The sequence below is a fragment of the Leucopleurus acutus genome (genome assembly GCF_964270905.1).
Source record: "Leucopleurus acutus genome assembly, chromosome: 11".
NCBI lineage: Eukaryota > Metazoa > Chordata > Mammalia > Artiodactyla > Delphinidae > Leucopleurus > Leucopleurus acutus.
In genome coordinates, this window is record NC_139152.1 from 7033092 (window position 1) to 7053707 (window position 20616).

Sequence of the window (20616 nt, forward strand, 5' to 3'; positions counted from 1 at the left end):
ACGCCCGGAGGTCATGTGAGCACACCACTACACACACACACACACACACACGGGCGCGTGCAAGGCCACACGCAGGTAAGGGTACACTGAGGGATGTGCACACAAGATCCCTAGTAACATACGAATCAACGTGTATCCACAGCCTGTAACACACGTGTGCACGCATGGAGGCACAGACAGCCGAGCCAGGGGAGGAAAGCAGACACCGTCCCCGCCTAGGGACATTATCCTTAGCCGGACAGACAGACGGGCAGCTTCAGGAGCACACACACGCATGCAGATGTGCACAAACAGATTCCGGCCCCAAGGCACTGAGAGGCAAAGAGAGGCCCTGGGGACGGCCCCGCCCACATCCCAGCCCCCGACACCATGCACACGCCAGATGGTGCGCGGCCACCTTCCTCCACGCTGCTTCTCTGTCCTTCAGCTTCCCACCTGCACACCCGGGGCCCAGGTTCCTTATGTCCTCGGGGCCTCTGGGACCTGTCCCATTGCCCTCTGAGCTGGGCTGGGCACTATTCTTTGCTGAGATAAGTCACAGGGGCAGGGCTATTTTCTGCCCTGGCAGGAAGTGAGAATGGAGGATAAAAGTGGCCAGGAGGCTACATCATGATCTTTCCCTTCCTCTCCTCCACACAGCTGGCCCGTGGTGTCCACCCTTCCGGCGCCTGACCAGGGATGCAGAGGGGAGCGGAACAGAAAGGGATGGGTGATCTGGGACAGAAAGGGAGGGGAGAGAGGCACCCCATCTCTGTACAGCTTCCTCCTGTCTGCCACCCTCTCCATGTGCTTCCTGCCCCCCTACTCCCCACCTCCTCTCCTCAGGAATCCACATCCTTCAGAAGTTTGGAAAGTGGGAATGTCAATCCTCACCCTCCTTGACCCAGAAGACCAGCTCTGGAATAGCTCCCACCTTCTTTTAGGTTCTGGTGGCCAGGCGCCAGGGAGCGTGTCCACCCTCCACCTCCCCCGCACGGCGCGCGCTCCCTGACCTGCGACCTGAGCGGTGCTGGCTGAGCCCACTTCCTCTGCCGCTACACCTCGGCAGCCACGGGAAGATGCGCCCTTTATCAGCAGACGCTGGTAACTGTGTAACGCCTGTAGGTTCAGACTCCCCAAACAGATCCAAACTGTGCTGAGCCTTCAGCGGCAGCTTCAAGAAGTCTCAAGGCTTTGTGAAAAGCTCTGTCCCAGGGCTGCTCTGGGTACACATGAATCCTGCCCATCAGCTTGTCCTGGGTCTGGAGAGCCTGTGGGGTGGAGATAGTACCAGGTCACCGGGCTGAGTGGATGGCTTCCTCCTGCCCTCGGGGCCACGTTCTCCCCCGCTGCTTCCATCCTCCTTCCTCCCTGATCCAGCCTGCTCCAGCTTTCTCCAGCCCAGATTCCTGCTCCAGCCTCTCCCCACCCTTCCCCACCTGAGCCTCTCTTCCTGCCTTTCCAGCACCATCCCTGGGTATTCTCATCTCATCCCTCCCGAAATTTTTTCTAGGAAAAGGCAGAAAGCAAAGGCGACCTACAGCTCCATACTTAAGTCTCCCCAGTGCATGGCTGTCACCTCCCCACCTGCAGACATTTCTCCACCCTGCTGTCAAGAGCTGAAAAACACAGGAAACGTAGTCCCAGTCAAGACTCAGATGGGCTCAAGCCACCCTCCGCAGCCCTGTGCTCTGGGTGGTCCTTGCTTTGGGGCCTGGCTGGGTCCCGCTGCCTCAGAGAAACCTCCTGGAGCCTTTGGCTTCATGGACCTCACCCTGACCTCGGGCAGCACTGAGTGTGCTCCACACGTAGCCCTCACGCCTCTGCTGCCCCCTTCCCCGCGGGCCTGGGCACGCAAGGCTTCCGTGTTGCAGGGGTACACGCTGGGGGCATCAGACAGAGGCACAGCTGGGCTCTGGGGTCTCTGGGTGGCCAGGAGGTGAGGCTTGCGGGTCGAATGAGTTTCTGCTTCCTCCTCAAGCCTTGCTGCCATCTCCCCTTTGGCGACAACTTCAGCTCATCCTGAAGGGACTGCAGATGTGACCTGATGGGAGGGCCCCTTCCCATCAGAGAGGCCCCCATAGACCCAGGAACAGGTGGGCAGCTGCCCTCAGTGGTGTGAGGCAGAGGTATCAGAAGGCCTCACCCGCCCTCCAATATCACCCCCCCAACCCCATGGTCAGTATCTGAAATTTTATCCACTTCATGACACCCATGGGCCACATTCTACCATAGCTGTAGGAACATGGGAGACAGCTGGTCTAATCCTCTATTTCTTTTCTTTTTTTTTAAACTAATTTTACCAACACTTTATTTTTTATCTTTTATATATATTTTTTTGGCCGCGCTGCACAGCATGCGGGATCCTAGTTCCCCAACCAGGGATCAAACCCACACCCCCTGCAGTGGAAGCGCGGAGTCCTAACCACTGGACCGCCAGGGAAGTCCCTAATCTTCTTGTAAAGAAAACGCACTGGGTGAAGGCAGTATCTCTCTAAGGCACCACTAGAACACTTTGGTTCGCTGGGAAGGATAACTGTGAGAGCAGATCTGTGCCTTGAACCCGCCTGTGGAGTTTAATCAGATCAGTTCATTGTCACCAGCAGAGGTCCAGCCCTGGGGTGAGAGGGTCAGGGGTTGTCTCATCTGAGAGTGGGAAAGGGCTGGAAACCATCCCCAGAGGGCCCTCCCTCCCCAGTGGCCTGGGATCCGGGGTTCAGCGTGACAGCGGGGGCCTGACGGGTGAAGGGGCAGACGCAGCCCCCAGGCATACGGGCCCCAGGGTGCGTTGGTGCTTCAGGCCTAGGGGGCATCACCCTCTTGTCTGAGGTCTGCCTGTCTGAGGCCATCCTTTTGAATTCTTCATTCAAAAAGGTTTCCCAGGGCCCAGGGCCCCCTCTCACCTCCATCCCCACCCATGTCTCCCGTTTCTAAAGAAGGGGTGCTGCCCCACGTGCCCCTGTGAGGTTCAACCGCAGCTGGGACGCCCCCATACCTGTGCTCGCCGCGGTGGCTCAGCCGCTGCTCCACGCCGGCTCCTGCCTGCTCTGGGCCGGGCTGGGCTGGTAGGACTTGTTCCCGGTGGGTGGGACACACACACACCTCAGCAGCTCTCGGCAGATCCCAGCTCCCTGCACGCACCCAACCCCGGGCAGGGCAGGGAGAGAGAGAGAGGAGGAAGCAGTGCCCTCAGTGGCCTCCACGGACCGGCCAGAGAAGAAACCCCAGCAGATCATGACACTTAACGCAGCCCCGACTCTCCCCCAGTAATGCCCCCCACCCACCCACCCACCCATGGCTCGCACACTCCCTGCAGTTTCCCGGAAGCCTAACTGGCACACCCACCCACAGATGCCAGATGACTAACCCCCAGCCTCCCGCTGTCCTCGGCAGTTCCCCCTGGCTGTCTCCGTCTCTTCTGGGTTCCGGCAGGTGGTTTCGTTCTTGCCACATGTGGTTTTTACCTCCCTCTGTGTGTGGGGTGGCAGCCCCTAGTCTCTGAACCCTGGGCTGAGCCCCTTGTCTTCCGGATCAGTAGGGCTGGGCAGGTTGTCTGCGCTCAGTACTCGAAAACAAGCTTTGAGTGGTAGGTGAAAAAGGACAGTGCGGTCGAACGAGTATGGGAAACACTAAGTCGAACAGGTTTCTCTGTTTCAGCGCTTCTCAGAGCCTTTGACATGCCTTTAAGAGGTTGACTGCGTGTTGGTAATTGAAGCTGGGTGAAGGGTGCATGGGAGTGCCTTACACTATTCTCTACGTGTGCGTGTTTGAGCTTTTCCATAATAAATGCTTTCTTTTAAACGCTGTATAGCTCCCCACACGTGTGTCCTCCGAACACGTCTGGGGAGATCCCAGGTTATTAAAGGCCGATGCTTCCAGATGCAGCTCCTCCCCACATTCAGGCCGTCGGGCCCATGACTGGACGTCACAGCAAAGGTTTCCTGAGCTCCAGCCCAGTTGTTTCCTTCCTCCTATAAAGAGCAAGTCCTACCCTACTGTCTGGGATTGGTCCCCCTGGACACAATCTCATTCAGCTTGTCCTCCAGAGGGACAGTCCTACATTCACATCTGAGATCATGGGATCAGGGCTTCAGAAATGGAGACACCCACGGCCTCAGGGCCCACATGGTCCCCAAGACACCCACCGGCTGTGACCTTCTTCAATCCAACTCTGATTTCTCAGGGCTTCTCCTCTTGGCAGAGGGCTGCTTCCCTGAGTACCATCCCCATGGTTCCCTCGCCTGCAGATGGATCCAGGGGTTGGAGGGTTGACTCCCCCGGGGCAGGGCCAACGAGGGGGTCAGAACCAAAACAGCCCACACAGGTTGAAAATAAACATTTTATGTAAAGACATCTTTAAGGGAGGTGGAGCTCCCATCGCAGACCTCTCCGGGACGGCTGCCCCAACCCAAGGGAAACGTTGAGTCTGGGCCAAGTAAGAGACAACCTGGGGTCTGAGAGCAATGGAGGGTGTGGAAAGTGGGTGGGGAGAGGGCACAGTCCAGCTCAGCCGGCTTGGCCGAGAGTCAAGGTGCTAAACTCCTGGCTCCATCGAAGCACGAGGTCCTCGCTCTTGGCCGGGGTCAGGACGGTGTACGTCTCATTCTGCAGACATCTCATGCGGGACACCTGCACGGGGATTGGGTGCACGTGGTCCAGCTAGGAAAGCCAGGAGCCCGAGGTGTCGGAAATTCAAGAACAGGAGGTGGGCGGGCGTAGGCACAGGGAGCAGAGGGAAGGAGGAAACTCAGATGTGGGTTTTTAAAGCGGGGAGGCACACCACGTAGCCCGACTCCCCCTTTCAGAAATGAGGAGCCTGAGGCTGGAGAGGAAGTGACTTGGCTCAGACGACTTGGTGAGTAACAGCAAGAGCCAAGACTGAGGCCTCAGCCTCTCAGGCCCAACCCGGCTGGGGGTTCGTCCCTCCTGGCGCATCCACAGGGCCCCTGCTCTGCTGCCTCCCTCCCTCCTGGAACCCTCTGCCTGGGGGCCTGGGAGAGCTGCTCACCCCAAGGCGGGAGGAGTGGGGACAGAGCTCCACGGAGGAGGCTCTGCCCGGAGATGCACCCAGTCTCCACACCCCTGATGCTCGGACGCCACGGGGGGCCCAGAACGGACCAGCCCGTGGGGCTGATGGGAGGCAGCAGGGGCGGGGGGGGCGGGGGGCGGCGGCAGAGGGAGGGGCTCACCTTCCGGTTCCGGTTTCTCATCATGCACTGCTGGCTTTTGAAGGCACAATAGTTCGGGTACTGCACGTATTCTGTGTCACAAATCTAAGCCAGGAGCGGGGGATGGGAGGTGGGAAGACATCAGAAGCCTCACAGACACCAGCCCTGCAGAGTGCGCCCACGATGGCAGGACCAGGGCACAGAACCAGACCCTCTGCACCTGGGGTGTCCCCTCTGCCCTTCCCGTCCCACCCTCAGCCATGGTTCAGTTGCTGGGAAGAAGCCAGGAGCTGGAGCTGAGAAGGGGGTGCCCTGCTGGTCACCTAGCTGGGAAAGCAGCCGAGCGACGAGGGCCAGGGAAGGGGCACTGAGGGCCCATATGCGGGAAGGGGCCCAAGCAGCGGTCCCATCTCAGGGAGCTTCCTAGGGACTGTTCAGTGCGGAAGAGGTCAGAAGTGCCTCTAATGTATGACCCTGGGCCAGTCACTTCCCTCTGTGAACCTCGCCTGCCCATCTATAAATCCAGGGGAGCAGCTGAGGCAGTCCGAGACCCCTTCCAGATCTAGGGGCCCAGGGAGAAGAGCTGGGCGGAGACCTCTCGGCTCAGATAAGAGCCCTCTCTTAAGCTGCCTCTGCTTTTCCTGGTCTTGATTTTTCCTGCTAAACCACAGAAGGGAGGGGCCGGGCTCTCAGCTACGGCAGCTAGTTCCGTGGGGGGAGGTAACTCCGGAGGCGGGGAGCAAAGTTGATCCCATTGAGAGGGAAAGCACTAGAAGATTTGGGAAGGAGCCTCCAGACTTAGGCAGGGAAGCACTGGGTCACCGTCAGCAGCCGTTTGGGGCAGAGATGAAGTCCCCCACCCCACCCCCTGCAGGTAACTGGCAGAGCTGGGACCAGACCTGTCTCATGCCCCCATGGCCTGTGCCCGCCCGGCCCTCCAGGTTTCTACGCCTTTGCTAAGCGCAATCCTGCTCTCTTGGGGGTCTGGAGGGTCTACTGGGGAGAGGCAGGAGGCTCAGTGAGGCCAGGGGCCCAAGCCCCCCTCCACATCCTAGGGTTCCCCAGAGCAGGGGACCAGAGGGAACCGGGGTGAGCAGGGTGGGGCTGAGCTTTGGGGAAGGCGCTGACCTTGGTGGGGAAGTCCCCATCCTGGAAGCTGAGGAACTCAGTCTGGAGCCAGCTGGCGACTCGATTGTCTTCGCAGCCCTTGGTGGCCAGCCGGGCACACCAGAAGTCCATGCGCAGCCCGCCGTACAAATCCAGCGCGTAAAAGCGGCCCGATTTTAGGGTCCCTACCTGTGGCACGGGGCACAGGGGAGAGGTGGGCGTCCTGGCCCCCCTGCTGCCCCATCCTGCCTGGGGCCTGAGGCCCCCGGCCGCTGCAGGCCACCCTCCTCGGTACCTGGGTGCCGACGGACATGCTCTGGGACGCGAGCAGGGGGCTGACGAAGGGCGTCTTGTGGGAGCTGTCACACTGCTGCCGCTGCAGGCTGGCCTCCGAGCGGCACTGCTCCAGCTTGAGGGAGCAGAACTCACAGAGGGCACATGTAGCCACGTGGCGCCGCCCAAGGCTGTCACAGACCTGAGGAGGAGCGCGGCTGGGGGACTGAGGCTCCCCCGCTTCCGCCCTCCAGAGCCGCTCCGCAGAATGTCTCCGCATTAAGTCTTTTCCAGAAGCTCCTGTGGCTTTTCCCTGCCCCCCTCCCCAAGGGTCCTCAAGGACCTCCCGTCGGCTCTCTGTTTCTTCACCCTTTTCCTGGATTATTTATCTACGCACAGGTAATATTCATCTCCCTGCTGGTGACACCCAAACCTTTACCATCACTTCTGATCTCTTTCCTGAGCTCCAAATCTCCACGGCCAAGTGCCTGACAGACATGTAACTTAGCCCGTCTGAAAAAGACCCATAACCCTCCCTTCCTCTCCGCTAATGATAACGCTAACATTCACAAAGAGTCGGCACAGTGCTGCGCACCATGGCGCTAAGTACCGTCATCTCCTTGGGTCTCCACAGGAAGCTTCTACTAGCATAGGTACTAAGCAGGCCTCCGTTGTGTGCCTGACGAGGAAGCCGAGGCTCCGTGGGGCTGGGTCAACTGCTCAAACCCACGTCTAGTGTGTGTGGAGCTGAGGCACTGGTCCTGGTGCTTCCAACTCCAAAACCTGTCCTCTGCCCGAGCACCTAGGCTCAGAACCTCCAAGTTCTTGGATGACATTTTGTATGTGGAGCCCGGTGGGGCTCTCTGCCCTGAGCAAGTCTCCCCAGCCTTCCAGGAGGAAGGAGGATCTCGCCCTGCAGCATCGCCAGTCCAACCCGTCAGCGTGTCACAGTCACAAAATCTCTTACGTCGCCTTCCTTGCTCCTCCTAACAGCACACGGGGGACGCATCATCATGTCCCTGACCCCAAATCATGACTGAATTCTCTTTTCTTACCAAATTAAATACAAATGCTTCAGACTGCCATTCGGGATTATTCACATCATGACCCTTATTACCTCTTTGACTCTAAAAATCCAGTGAGCCCTCCACCACTCCTGAACTTCCTACACTCCAAAACAAAAACAAAAAGACCCAGAAGAACTCTCTCTCCAGCACCTACCACACTCCTTTTGTAACGCTACTGAATCCCTGCTCCCTGCGGGCCGAGAACAGCAGTGTGTTCGTTTTTTTTTTTGGTTCCACGTGGAATTTCTTCTCTTTCTTGCCTCAGAGACTTTGCACAAATTGATACTAACCCCTCTAGCAGGAACCTCTACCAACCCCTTCTTTTGCCTGGTTAACTTCTTTTAGCTCCGGGTCTCAGTTTACACATCAGTTCCTCCAAGAGGCAATTCTCCGATCCAGCCCAACGCGACGTTTGTGCTCTCCATCTGCTCTCTGCACTTTGTGCTTGTCCGTCATGCATTGATCCTGCCACACCGTTCTCCGTTTCCACGTCTGTCTCTCCCACCGGACTCCAGGAGGAGAGGGAATGGGATCTGTTGTACTCATTGCTAAAATACCTAGGACAGAGTTGCTAACATCTCAAATACCTAGCCCGATCAATATTTGAACAAACAGATGAATGGGTGGCATACCAGCTCTCAACAAACATTTGCTAACTTGCACTTTTTGAAAGCCCTGTTTCCTGGGAATAGGACCTGCTGGGTGCTGAGGACACGTCGAGGCTGGGATCTCTCTACAGATCCCTGGAAACGGTTCTATGATCCCTCTGGAAAGAAGAGCTACATCTAAGGTAAAGCCAAGTCCTGCCGGTGGTGAACTGGCTCAGGAGATGACTCAAACCCAACGAGGCGCCGCCACAGCATGAATTCTGGACTGAAATGGATTCCAGACTCCGTCCTGTGACCTCCTCCTTTAAGGGGAGCTGGAGATACCCTTCCAAAGAAGGGATTCTCACTTGGAGAGAATCTCCAATGATGCCTCGGGCTTTATGTAGCCCCGCCCATTAACCGCTCCTGAGGCCCAGAGGATGCCCGGTGAGCATGGAGCCATTAAACAGCATGGTGGGCATACCGACTTCCCGAAACCGAGGATCTCATCCTCCAAGTGCTGCCAGGCCTTGGCTGTAGGGGTTATGACACAGGTGTTCTCCACAATCGAGTAGCACAGTGCCAGCAAGGCCTCCACGTGAGGCAGCTGCAGGAGACTGCAAGAAGACGGCACCGGCTGGGGCAGAAAGCCCACCCACTCTCTTCCCCTCCCCTTAGCGTCTAGTCCTAGTCACACACATTTAGCATGCTGGATGGGGCCCCGGAAGCCTCCAGGCCAACTGCCTCCTTTTACAAATGAGGAACTGAGATCCAGAAAGGAGAAGTAGAAGTTGCAGTGCTCATCAGGGTCAGAGACAACCCCAGAACCCAAGTCTGGTAGCTCTAGGTTCAGGGCGCACCCCACTACTTCATGTAGAGACGGACGTCTAGGGCAGTGCTTAAGCCCATGACGGCCACACAGCAGGCGAGGCAGGCAGCGGCTAGGTGCACCTGAAGCCCAGGCAGATGTGAATGGGTCTGGAGGCCGAAGCTGGCAAAGGGGGCTTCTCATTCCCAAAGACAGCGGGGAAGGTAGGGCCGGTGGGGCAGACAGAACTTCCTGTACCTGCCGGCGCTCTGGGCTTTCCAGATATTCTCCTCATATACATCATTCATTTCATTCATTTCATCCATTTCCTGCACGGATCGGATGACCTCTTGGATGTTCTCCATCGTCATGGGAGTAGACTCCACTTCCCGCACTCGGGGAGTGAAGGAGAAAGGGTTGGAAGTTACAAATTCAGACTGGGTCTTGGGCTCCGGGTCTGCCTGCAACCCAGACGTCACCTCCAGCGCCTGCTTTGTGCCCTGTCCTTCCTCCCACTCCTCCTCTTGTCCCTCCCGCTCCTGCCCTTGATCCTGGCCGCCCAGGGACAGGGAGGATTGTAGCAGCTCCTCCACGCTGCTGTTAAGCCTCTCGGGCCAGGGCTGGAAGGCCTGTTGTTCTGTGGCTGCAGCAGGGTTTGGGAGGGACCAAGAGAGAGAAGGGAAAGGGATGGTCAGGTTTCTGACCCCCCATGTCTTTGTTCGCAGAGGGACACACATAAACGCAGACAAAAACACATAAACAAACACATACATAAACACAAAGGCAGAGAAAGGCAGCGCAAATTGCACATATTCATTCAGTTGAGCATAAAAAACACAGAAGAAAATACAAATATCAAAATAAAAGAACATTACCAGGGCGACAGTGGAGGCAGCGTCACCGGTCCCCTTTCCACCTCCCTTACAAGTGGTCCTCTCCCCTAAGCCACCTCAAATACCACCTTTTGTCCCCCTCACTTAGGAAACACCAGTATTCTGAATACCTAGCAACCAATCCTTTCTAGAGTGAAGATTTTAGCTGGGAAAAGTCCCAGAGCACTTCTTAATGTAGGAAGGTTTTGGGAAGCTAGGGAACATCGGTTCAGGGCAGAGATGTACGTAATGTCAGAAAACATCCTGGGACAGGAAAGCCCTAACTTGTATTCAGAAAAAGCAGGCTCTCCCTTACGTAAACAGCTGCCCATGGCCACCTCCACTGGCTCATCTCCCCACGTCCCTCCCACTGATGCCTTAAACCCTGGGCTCTGGGACTCGTGGGAGGAGAGGCTGGGAGTCTCCCAGGGGCTGGGAGGGTCTCACCTGTGATGTGGGAGGACTTGGGGGAGGTCATCGTCGTGAGCGGCACTTCAGGGGAAGTGTCCACCTTCTTGAGAGTGTTTGGTGAGAGGATTGAGACTGGCTGGGAGCACCCGACCCGCTGCAAGGAGAGAAGCAAAGTGGGAACGCCTTTCCCAAAGGGCGGACTTCTACTCCTGCTTATCCTCCGTCCCTGTCCCTCGGGTCTCCTCTCTCACAGTTCCTGGGCGGGAATGAGGGCACATGGCCCCCGGTGGAACTCTCTAGACCTGAGAAAGGTCCCCTGCAAGATCAGACTCCCGTCTGGCCCACACTCCTGCCTTCAGTCTTTTGCATTTGACTTGAATGACATCACTGACCTGCTGGAAGGGCTTATCTCTGCCTCCTCCCATCCCTCTTCCCTACTTTTCTTGCAGTAACAGGACTGTTCTGACAGTCTGAATGCCCAAGGTGAGACTGTATGCACGTATAATCTGGGTAAATGATGGCAAAGTGGCAGGTAGGGAGGACCTAAGGCTGGCTTGGAGCCACTGCCACCACCTGTCCCTTGATCCTTGACACCAGATCCAACCTCTGTCCCGGCCTCACCTTGGCGTAGTAGACGTGGTTGGAGCAACGGTACTGAGTAAACTGGCAGAAGGACTCAAACCGGGAGGCATGAGGGAGGTCGGAGCAGACAGCGCCTGGGGAAGGGCGTGCGGCGGAAGTGAACACACCAGGGGGACGCCCTCTGGGAGGGGGCACGCCCTCTGGGAGGGGGCGGGACGGGGCGGTGGGCTCCCGGGGTCTGGAGAGCCCAGCGCGCGGGCTCAGTGTGAGGCGACAGCCACCCCCTCGCCCCGGGTCCAGCGAGCACAGGTCTGGCCCTCGAGGCGGGCCCTCACCTTCCGGCACCAGGCCGTGGTTTTCATACTGGTCCAGCTGGACGAGGGTGGGGTTCCGGCAGCCGTGGGTTGCGCGGAGCCGGCAGGTGGTCTCTGCCTTCCAGGTTGGGGTCAGCAGCGCAAAGAAGCGCTCATACTCGGTGGGAGAGAGGGGGCTGCCCGGAGTGGAGGTCGAGAGGGTATCCTGGGCGGGGGCCGGTGCCGGAGGCAGGAGCAGCACTGCGGGGCGGGAAACAGAGCACGGATGGACCCAACTCCGACACCGGGCGAGCCGGCCCGTGCACACGGGGACCGGGGTGTCTGGCCGCCGAGCCCGCGGGCGAGGGCGAGAGGGCTGGGGCGGGGGGAGGGGCTGGAAGCGGCCGGCCCAGGGGAAGGCGGTTCAGAGACGGTGCAGGGAGGGCTCCGGGGGCGGACGCGCGCTCACCCCTCAGGAGTGAGAGAAGGGAGGCGGCGGCGAGCTGCCTCATGGCCCCGGACGGTCGCCCGTGTTCCCGGGACCGAGCGGCCTCTAACGGGCCGAGCCAGGGCTAGCCGGCGGGCGGGGGCCGCGGGTGCGAGGCCGCCGACGTCACAAAGGGCGGGGCGGGCCACGCGGGGGGTGGGGGACGGGGAAACGGACGTTTGGCCGGGCTCGGTCGGAGGGCGGGTGCGGGTCCCCGCGTGTCACGCTCCAACACGAGAGGACAAGGAGGGCAGGAGTGATCACTGACTCGGTGCCTTGGACGGCGGAGCTCCTGTGTTGTTCCTTACGCGTGACGTTTTTTCATCTCAAGGTGATCCCATAAAGTGGATACTGTTACTAGCCCTATTTTACAATCTGCCCAAGAAGGGGTGAGGCCTGGAAGTGAGGCGCGCAGAGATGGCACGTACAACACCAAGTCTGGAGAGGGCGCCTCCAGGTAAGGAGCCGAAGGAGAAGCAAGAGGGGGTTCGGGTGAGGAGGAGATGGGGCATAAGGGGGCTCAGTCTAAGGAGGTGGTTTCCTGGTGGAGGCGGGCCAGACAGCTCACTGGTGTAGGGCAAACTACGTGTTTTTCTGTTTTGTGTTTAAAATAAGTCAGCCTGATACTTAGTCAAGTATAAAGCACAAAATACACATTTACTGGAAATTAAGTGAAAGGTATCTAAGGGAGAAAAGATGCAGAATCGTAAAGGTTTTGGAAACCCTGGTCTGAGGCACAGTCCCCAGGCAGCTCGGGTGGTTCCAGAGAAGTTGACAAGTTGTGGATTCTGGGGCAGAGGTACCACTTCTGGTTCCACATCTTGTCCCACTTCTGGCATGTCATCCTCCCACCTTTTAGCCAACTCAGAGGATGCAAAATATGCTTAGCACATGCACTGAAATAGTGTCTCTACAATAAACACAGCAGGCCAACATGTACAGCTTTTATTCACCGACCCAATTCCTTTCCATATGAGATATCTGCACTCCACCCTGCCCCTCCCACTCACAAACCAGGACGAATCCTCTTGGCACAGAGGAAGGGGTGACCCTTCAGCCAGGGCCACAGCCCAGATGATCTGGAGGAGCCCCCGCTGGAAAAGCAGGAAGAGACTGAAGAAAGTTTATCACGCCATGGCCCCCCACGAGGGGAGGGGATCAGGAGGCTGGGGGAGGGCCCCATGCTACTGCCCCAGTCCTTAAATACAAAGCAAGGAGAGTAAAGAGGACCATCCCTCAAAAATACAGCACCAACCTCAGCATGGAGGCAAAAGGACAGTGGGCAAGGCCCCTTCCCTCTGAAGGGGGCGGGCTGAATGGGAGCACATACCGTTAGTGGCTGCAGCAAGCCCCGTACCAGGGTCTGGGTGCAGCCTCAGCACCAGGAGTGGGGAGGGGAGGAGAGGGGATGACAACTCTGCGCCACCCACCGCTCCCTGACCCCAGCCAGGCATCCCTCGCCCCACTAGCCCGGGTCAGGGGATGTGGAAGAAACTGTTGGGATCCAAGGCCCTTGTCTATTTCTTCTTCCGTTCTTGGGAGCAGCGTGGGCAAAACCTACAGAGGCGCGCGACGGGGGGGGGGGGGTGGGGGGGGGGGGGTGAGCGAGAGGGCGCGCGGGCGCCCTCTGCCGCCCACCCAGCTCGCGGCAGCCCAGCCCCCGCAGCCCTCACTCACCACTTCCCCCGAGGCTTGGTGGTCAGCCCCACACAGGCAAAATGGAACCACTCGATGGAACACTAGGAGAGGAAAAGGATGGGAGAAGCAGAACTCAGGGCCCGGGGGGGCAGAGGAAAGAAAAGAACCCCCCACCCTCCATTCCCCTCCCCTATTCCATCCCTTGGGAGAATTCTTGAAGGGTCCAAGGCCAACCAACTCCAGCTACCTTTCTCCTATCCCGAAGTCCCCCTATTCAACCGTCACCCCCCTTCTTGTACCCAACTCCCTTCATGTCCACCAGAACCCCCCCCATCCTGAGGCAAAACAGTTCTTACATCAGGGTTGTCACAGCCAATCATCTCTCCATAGGAGACCTGGTGACAAAGGCAATAGGTGGGTTCGTTGGGATCCACAGGCATATCCAACACATCAGAGGGGTGGACACTGCCAAAGGTCACTGAGGGCATCCCATACTCAGGGCTTCTGCGTGCCAAGAGGGAGAGAAAGTGTCATCTGCAGGAAGGGAAGCTACAGCTTGAGATGCTCAGAGCCAGCAGAGGAGGAGGTCCTTGTGGGGCTAGTGATCTGTGGCTTCTCCTCTGTATCCAGCAGATACCAAAATGGCAAGGAGAGTTGTTGGCACAGGACACAGCAAAGTGGCAAGGGGCATTGTGGCTGGGGTGAGGTGGCGGGAAAGAGGAGTCTGTCCCTTGGCAAAATGCTCCCTGACACACTCACGTGCGCACAAGTTTTAACTTCTTCTGGGCAGCCTTGGGGGCTTCTTCGTCGGAGTTTTTCCCTTTGGAACGAGCACGGGCCGCCTTCTTCTCCTTTTGAGTCCGGCCTTCTAGGCAAAAGGGGGGGAAGCCAGAAGGCAGGGAGACAGAAGGATGGGTTAAGCCCCCCTCCCCCTGCCCCTCCTCCAAGCCGGTGGCCCTCCCTCGGAGCTGAGGAGCAGGCTGGCTTCTCCCTCGGGGTCCTCGCCCCACCTCTCACAGCCCCGCCCCCCTCCTCACTCTTTTTGCCTTTGCTGGAAGAGCTGTCATAGTCACTTGACTCAATCTGCTTCTCCTTCAGATCAGCCTCAAAACGGGCCAGGTCTGTGTCCAGTCGCCGAATGTGTTTGTCCACCTGGGTGGGAAGGAAGGAGAAGGAAGAGCTACAGGGCTGGTTCCAGTTAAAGAAAACAGGCGGAGGCAGATTCTATGGATCTCCCAGACCCAAAACAGATCCCAACACGGCTGAAGGAGGGGGTCTAGGACCCCGAGGAATAGACGGGAGGCAGGTGGGGAGCCATGAACAGGGCCATACCATCTCATAGGTCTGCATGGCAAGCTGCACCTTGTCGTCACCAAATCCCTTGCACTTGCCATAGGCTTCCTGGATCTGTCTGAGAAGGGCCAATTTCTCCTCGGAGCTCAGGCTGCGGGCGCTACTCATATACTCAGTGGCCAACTTGTCAATTTCAGCCTTCAGGTCTACAACAGAGACAGAGGCCTGGTCACAATGGCCCCTGAGTGGCTAGGTGGAACACACTTCTTCCTCTTGCTCCTTGGACCTTTTCCATTGACCATCATAACCTTCCAATTAAAACGTACTGAACATTACTAGGTACTGTGCCACGTACTCAAGTAATGCAACATGTTCACAATATTTGTTTCAAAGGTGCCTTCGGGTGCTGAAAACATTGCTATCATAGTTGGAACTGAATTTATTGAACCATAATGAGGGATTCCTGGCACCCGGCACTAACACGAAGTGTGTTTTTGTCGCTGTCTGAAAATGCTTCTTTGCAGGGCTTGCTGCCTCTTGAACCATGAACTTTGTCTCAAAAGCCATCTGGTTTCTCGTCTCGAAAACATCCCACGACAGCTCTGAGTGCTACAAACCAGGCTGGGTCATCTGCTGCTGCTGGCTTCCAGGTCTGTACATCTATATCTCATCATTTAAAATTAGGCCCTGGTCCATTCACGGCACAGTTCTTCTACTTACTGCCCACCCTGTTTTGCTCATCGTTTGCAACTTGCTTATATTTCCCATCACTTTTTTTCTGTTTGTTCATTTTAGATATTGCTCCAAACGTTTCTGCAAGGCTGGTGACGTCCCAAGACACTGAGACTTTAATGCCCACTGCCCAATATTTGGTAGTGCTCACAAAACATGTCGATGGAGAAAAAAGTATGACTGCAACACGGGGCAGCAACAGGTAACAGGGAAGACCTGCGCGCACACTAGGTTTACGCCCCGCTTCATTTGAGGCCCTTGGAGGAAGCTGGAAAAGCATGTATGTAGTTCAGTAATCTCCAACTGGTCTTTCTGTGCATGAACTCAAGAGCTGGAACTGTATTACAAAGCAAGGAGCTGGTGCTCAGCATTCAGCAGGGAGTTCTCAGGGGCCTACGTCCAGGATTTTAGATGATGTTCACCTTTTCATGAGTGAACTTACCAAGAGTAACTTAAATCACAGCTTTAGGTATTCTAACAACAGCTTGTTACATCCTTGGGCACAGTTACATGAGGATGCACCTACATATCCATCAGCAGGTGCGGGGGGATAGCTCCAACAAATACCTTTGACCTTGAAGAGACAAACCTGACCACTGTAGTGTGGCCTCAGGCTCTAAATGCATGCCTCAGTGCAGCCAGACTTGCTTAACGCCCAGGCAAGGCCACAGATGGTACCCAGTGCTTCTGTGCGGCTGAAGAATATAGTGTAGAGATCCTGATGTTTGTTAATTGCTGCTCTTCCTTCTTTTTTCCTTTCTTTTTAAGATCTTCTCATGCAGCAAAGTTCCTGTCTACCAACATGAGTTGCAGTCTAAAGCCACAGTGAATTTTGTGACAGTAACATTAACAATCCAATGGAATAGAAACATTCTAGTCTTCCTATAAACGTACTGAACATGGAGAACAGAAATGATTCTAGGCATGACTTTGGTTTTTTTAATTCTTCTTGAGGGAGATATAAAGAGCACAGCATCTTTGAATTCTTGAGGCACTGTCACAATACGCCATGTGTTATGGAAAAGCTGACACACAAATATGGGTCATTATTACTCTCCTTCTAAGAACTGCAAGAGAGAGAGTGAGAGAGAGAGAGAGAGAGAAGCTGCAGCAATCCAGACCAGATGATATGCTAACACCAAACAGAAGAAGAAACGATCATATACACACTCACTATACACTGGACTCCTTACTCTGTACGTACCCTCTGTTCTTTGGTCCAGGTCCCTCATGAGCTGGAAGTTTCTCTGCAGTTCAAATGGGAGGTTTTCAATACCTGGGGAGAAGAGGAGAAATTGAGCCTCCCTGGACGTCCTAGGCCCTACCGCTGCTTTTAAAGAACAGGTCCAAAACAACACTCGGTTTTCCCTCCTTCAAACCGCTGGATTATCTGTTACAGCACTCATCGTTCTGCTCTCAGGAGAGGTCACGTCCGCCTCTTTCCACAACTAACCCCTCCATCTCTACACAGCTTTCCCACCCTTCCTCCCTTCAGTGACTTTACAAATCAGCCTTTCCCTTTCCTTTCTTTCAATCTCTGTCTCCAAGCTCCTTGCCCTCAACTTACAAATACCCTCCTGGCATCCTCCACCACTCATCACACACACACTTCCAACCTGCTCTCCATACAGTAGCCAGAATTGTTCTTTAAAAAATGCAGATCTGGGCTTCCCTGGTGGCGCAGTGGTTGGGGGTCCGCCTGCCGATGCAGGGGACACGGGTTCGTGCCCCGGTCCGGGAAGATCCCACATGCCGTGGAGCGGCTGGGCCCATGAGCCATGGCCGCTGAGCCTGAGCGTCCGGAGCCTGTGCTCCGCAACGGGAGAGGCCACAACGGTGAGAGGCCCGCGTACCGCAAAAAAAAAAAAAAAAAAAAAAGCAGATCTGCTCAAGTCACTGTCCTGTTTATAACCCTCGAGTAACCTCCTACTGCAATATTCCTATTGCTATTCTGCACTTTCTGGCCCTTGCTTCCCTCACACCAGCCCTAACTCACATCAGTCCCTGTCTGTGCTCTCTCTCTGCTGTATCATACTGGCCTCCACTGAGTGCCTTGAACTTGCCAGTGCTCTTCATGACACTTGGCTTTTCACACGCTACTCTCTCTGCCCAGAATGCCCTGCCCAGTCTTCTTCATCCCACCTCCACCATACCTCTTGGACTTCAAATTCCTGTTCATTCTTCAAAGTTCAGCTCAACCCTGACTGCCCCAAACTCCAACAAGTGCCCTGGATTATGCTGTCATGCTATTTTTTTTTTTAAATACGTATTTCGCTGCGCGGGGTCTTAGTTGCAGTACACGGGATCTTTGTTGCTGCGTGCGGGACCTTTTAGTTGTGGCATGTGGGATCTTGTATTTGCAGCGTGTGGGACCTAGCTCCCTCCCTGACCACGGATCGAACCCAGGCCCCCTGCATTGGGAGTGCGGAGTCTTAACCACTGGACCACCAGGGAAGTCCCTGTCGTGGTATTCTGTGTCTACCCTTTTGGGCTCTTATCCAATGTACTTACATAAGTAATTGTGTAATTAGTTATTTGGTATGTCTCCCCAGCTCTCCAGAAGGGTTAGATGCATCTGTCTTCTTCCCTATTTCTCTAGAGTTTAGAACTATGATGTGCATACAGAGGATCCTCAGTAAATACTTGAATAAATGCATGAATACTTAAGTCTCTCTCATAAAAGAAAAATCTCTTCCCATGACTCCACTTCCAACTTTTAAAATGCCTCCACTGCTTTAACCTATACACTCAGGTTCACCACTACCAGTTTACTGAGACTAAGCCATCAGTGACTTACCAAGTCAAACGATGGGTTACTAGTCCCATCCTAAAAAAATTACCTTCGCAGGATCTGGCACCATCTTCTCGTCTTCGAATAACTTTCTTCCTCTTAAGATTCCAAATCTCATCACATACTTTCTAGCAATTCCGTCACTGACATTTCCTTAGCCTGTCCCTTAAATGTTAATATTTTCTTGAGCTTACACTTAATTTAAGCCTCTAATTTTCTCACTTGCTTTCTCTGAACGATCTCCATCTTATTTACTCTTACAGATACAATTACCATTCCTATGCTTAAATCTAAGTTGAATAAATATGTTACTGTTACTCCTGAATTTCCTATCTTGTTGATGATTTACTGTCTACCTCACTTCCCAAACAGGAAATAGAGAAGTCACCTTAGATTCCTCCTTCTCTCTCAACCAGTCAGTCAGTCAATCCTGTCATATTTAACTCCTAAACACTTCTGTCACTCCCTGAGATCAGGTCCTCATCTCTGACCAGGACTGTTATCCCTAACTGATCCCTATTACCAATGTCATCATGCTCCAATTTATCATGCAACATTTATTTTCCTTTATATAAAAAAATCACTCTATTTAGAAAATCTGTTGGTTCCTCGCTATTTAAAGTGCACGCTGGTGGACTTCCCTGGTGGTGCAGTGGTTAAGAATCCGCCCACCCGCACTGGTTGAGAGTCCGCCTGCCGATGCGGGGGACGCGGGTTCGGGCCCTGATCCAGGAAGATCGCACATGCTGCGGAGCAACTAAGCCCGTGTGCCACAACTACTGAGCCTGCGCTCTAGAGCCCACGAGCCACAACTACTGAGCCCGCGTGCCACAACTACTGAAGCCGGCGCGCCTCGAGCCCGTGCTCCGCAACAAGAGAAACCACCGCAATGAGAAGCCCGCGCACTGCAACAAAGAGTAGCCCCCGCTCACCGCAACTAGAGAAAGCCTGCGGGCAGCAACGAAGACCCAATGCAGCTAAAACAAACAAACAAACAAATAAATAAATATAACGTGCAAGCTTCTTAGCTTGGCTTAAACGACCTTGCACAACCTAGCCCCAGCTACCTTCTCCAGTCTCGTTTCCCAATCTTGCACCTCGGAGTCCTATACATCAAACACTCTGGCCTCACTTTTCCCTGGCTTTGCCACAAACCCATCATAACACCTTTGCTGATGCTTTCCCCAACCTGCAATTCCCTCTCCCTCTCCGCACTCAACCTTCAAGTTTCTACACATCACATCCTCTGTAAAGCTTTACCTACACCCCCAGGTAATGAGCCCCTCCTTCTCCAGTGTTACCTACTGTCCTTTTAATGTATTTCTGTTATTTCATTTGTCACACTGTTTTATAAATACTAGCAGAACCTGTGTTCTACTAGACTATGAGCACTTGAGGGCAAGAGCCGGGTCTTATTCATTCTTGTATATCGCCAGTACCTGCCATTATGTCTGACCCATAGCAGAACCTCAAAAAACGAATGAATGACTCTCAACGGTAAGGCAAATGTAAGGGCATAGGGTGACGGACTCTGTGAAGAGGTAGGTTACACAAATAGCATAAACATAACACCAGATTTCCATTTGATGGGAACTGGATCTTTACTCCAAGAGGAGAAGCTTTCCGGTTCATCATGTGACAGTGGTCACTCGTAACCCCCCATCCCCACGAGAAGCCGCTTCTTCGAAAGAACTGGTTGGAGGAGCCGCGAGCAGATCTTCATCGCTGCTCCAAATGGCAGTGGATGATATATTAATACGAAAACGACCGATTCGGAACGATTTTAAGAAAATGATATATGCTGAGGCCAGAGACTCTGCAGACGGGGGCAGCAAATATCTTCCCGGCTATGCCCACCAGCCCTTCAAGAGCCGTCCCCCAGCCCTGCCGCGCAGCCCCTCCCCCGTCTACACCCCAGAGCGAGGCCTCGACCCCGGTGCCCCGCCCCCTATTTCTTCACACCCTCCAGTATTTTCTCTCGCTCAACCTTTCACGACTGTCACTTTCTGACCACCGAGACTTCGGAGCCGTGAAGCTCCTCAGCCCCGATCCCCCCGACCCGTCTGTGACCCCTGACCCCCTCCTCCAGCCTGCTCTTACTGTCCAGATAATGTTCCAAATACATCCCCGCAGCCATCTTGAAGCAAAACAAAGCAACTTCCGCTCCGCCCCGGAAGTGACTGAACGCGAAGGGAGCCGAAGAGCTCCTACCCGGCCTGGAGCCCTTCCGCCCTCACGAGGGGAACTTTCCGCCCTCACGACGAGAACTTCCGCCCTCACGAGACGAACTTCCGGTCTGAGTACAGGGCCCGCCGAGTTGCCTTCGCCTGGCGCAGACACTGGTCCGTGGCGGGTCGGCCGGGTGCGGGGCCGGCGGCGGTGGCCGCCGCGGCCGAGGGCGCCATTTTGCGTCCTCGCTCAAACTTCCATCCCCTCCAGGACGGGGACGTGCGGGCGTGAGAGCAAGGAAACCTGTCTCTTTGGGCTTTCAGTCCACAGAGAGTCCGTCTCAGCAGCTGGGGAATGTG

The 20616-nt window shown here is 55.4% G+C and overlaps 2 protein-coding genes across 3 annotated transcripts; both read right to left on the bottom strand.

The window, feature by feature from the left end:
• Positions 1-4304: 4304 nt before the first annotated feature.
• ACRBP (acrosin binding protein) lies at positions 4305-11659 on the bottom strand (the record flags this gene model as incomplete). Its single annotated transcript, XM_082849326.1, has 10 exons — positions 4305-4608; positions 5169-5252; positions 6276-6443; positions 6550-6729; positions 8666-8798; positions 9248-9632; positions 10309-10426; positions 10894-10988; positions 11190-11408; positions 11617-11659. 10 exons carry the CDS (start codon positions 11657-11659, stop codon positions 4486-4488), a joined length of 1548 nt encoding a protein of 515 aa, XP_082705452.1. The 3' UTR covers positions 4305-4485.
• A 905-nt stretch (positions 11660-12564) lies between these two features.
• ING4 (inhibitor of growth family member 4) lies at positions 12565-20225 on the bottom strand (the record flags this gene model as incomplete). 2 transcript variants are annotated; one of them, XM_082849351.1, is made up of 8 exons in its annotated part: positions 12565-13191; positions 13312-13373; positions 13629-13776; positions 14032-14137; positions 14310-14424; positions 14605-14771; positions 16502-16573; positions 20189-20225. In XM_082849351.1, the coding sequence occupies 8 exons, from the start codon at positions 20223-20225 to the stop codon at positions 13152-13154; spliced, it is 747 nt and encodes a 248-aa protein (XP_082705477.1). In that variant the 3' UTR covers positions 12565-13151. The 2 variants fall into 2 exon arrangements, with proteins under 2 accessions (XP_082705477.1, XP_082705476.1); XM_082849350.1 differs by having other exon boundaries at positions 14032-14140.
• Positions 20226-20616: the final 391 nt, after the last annotated feature.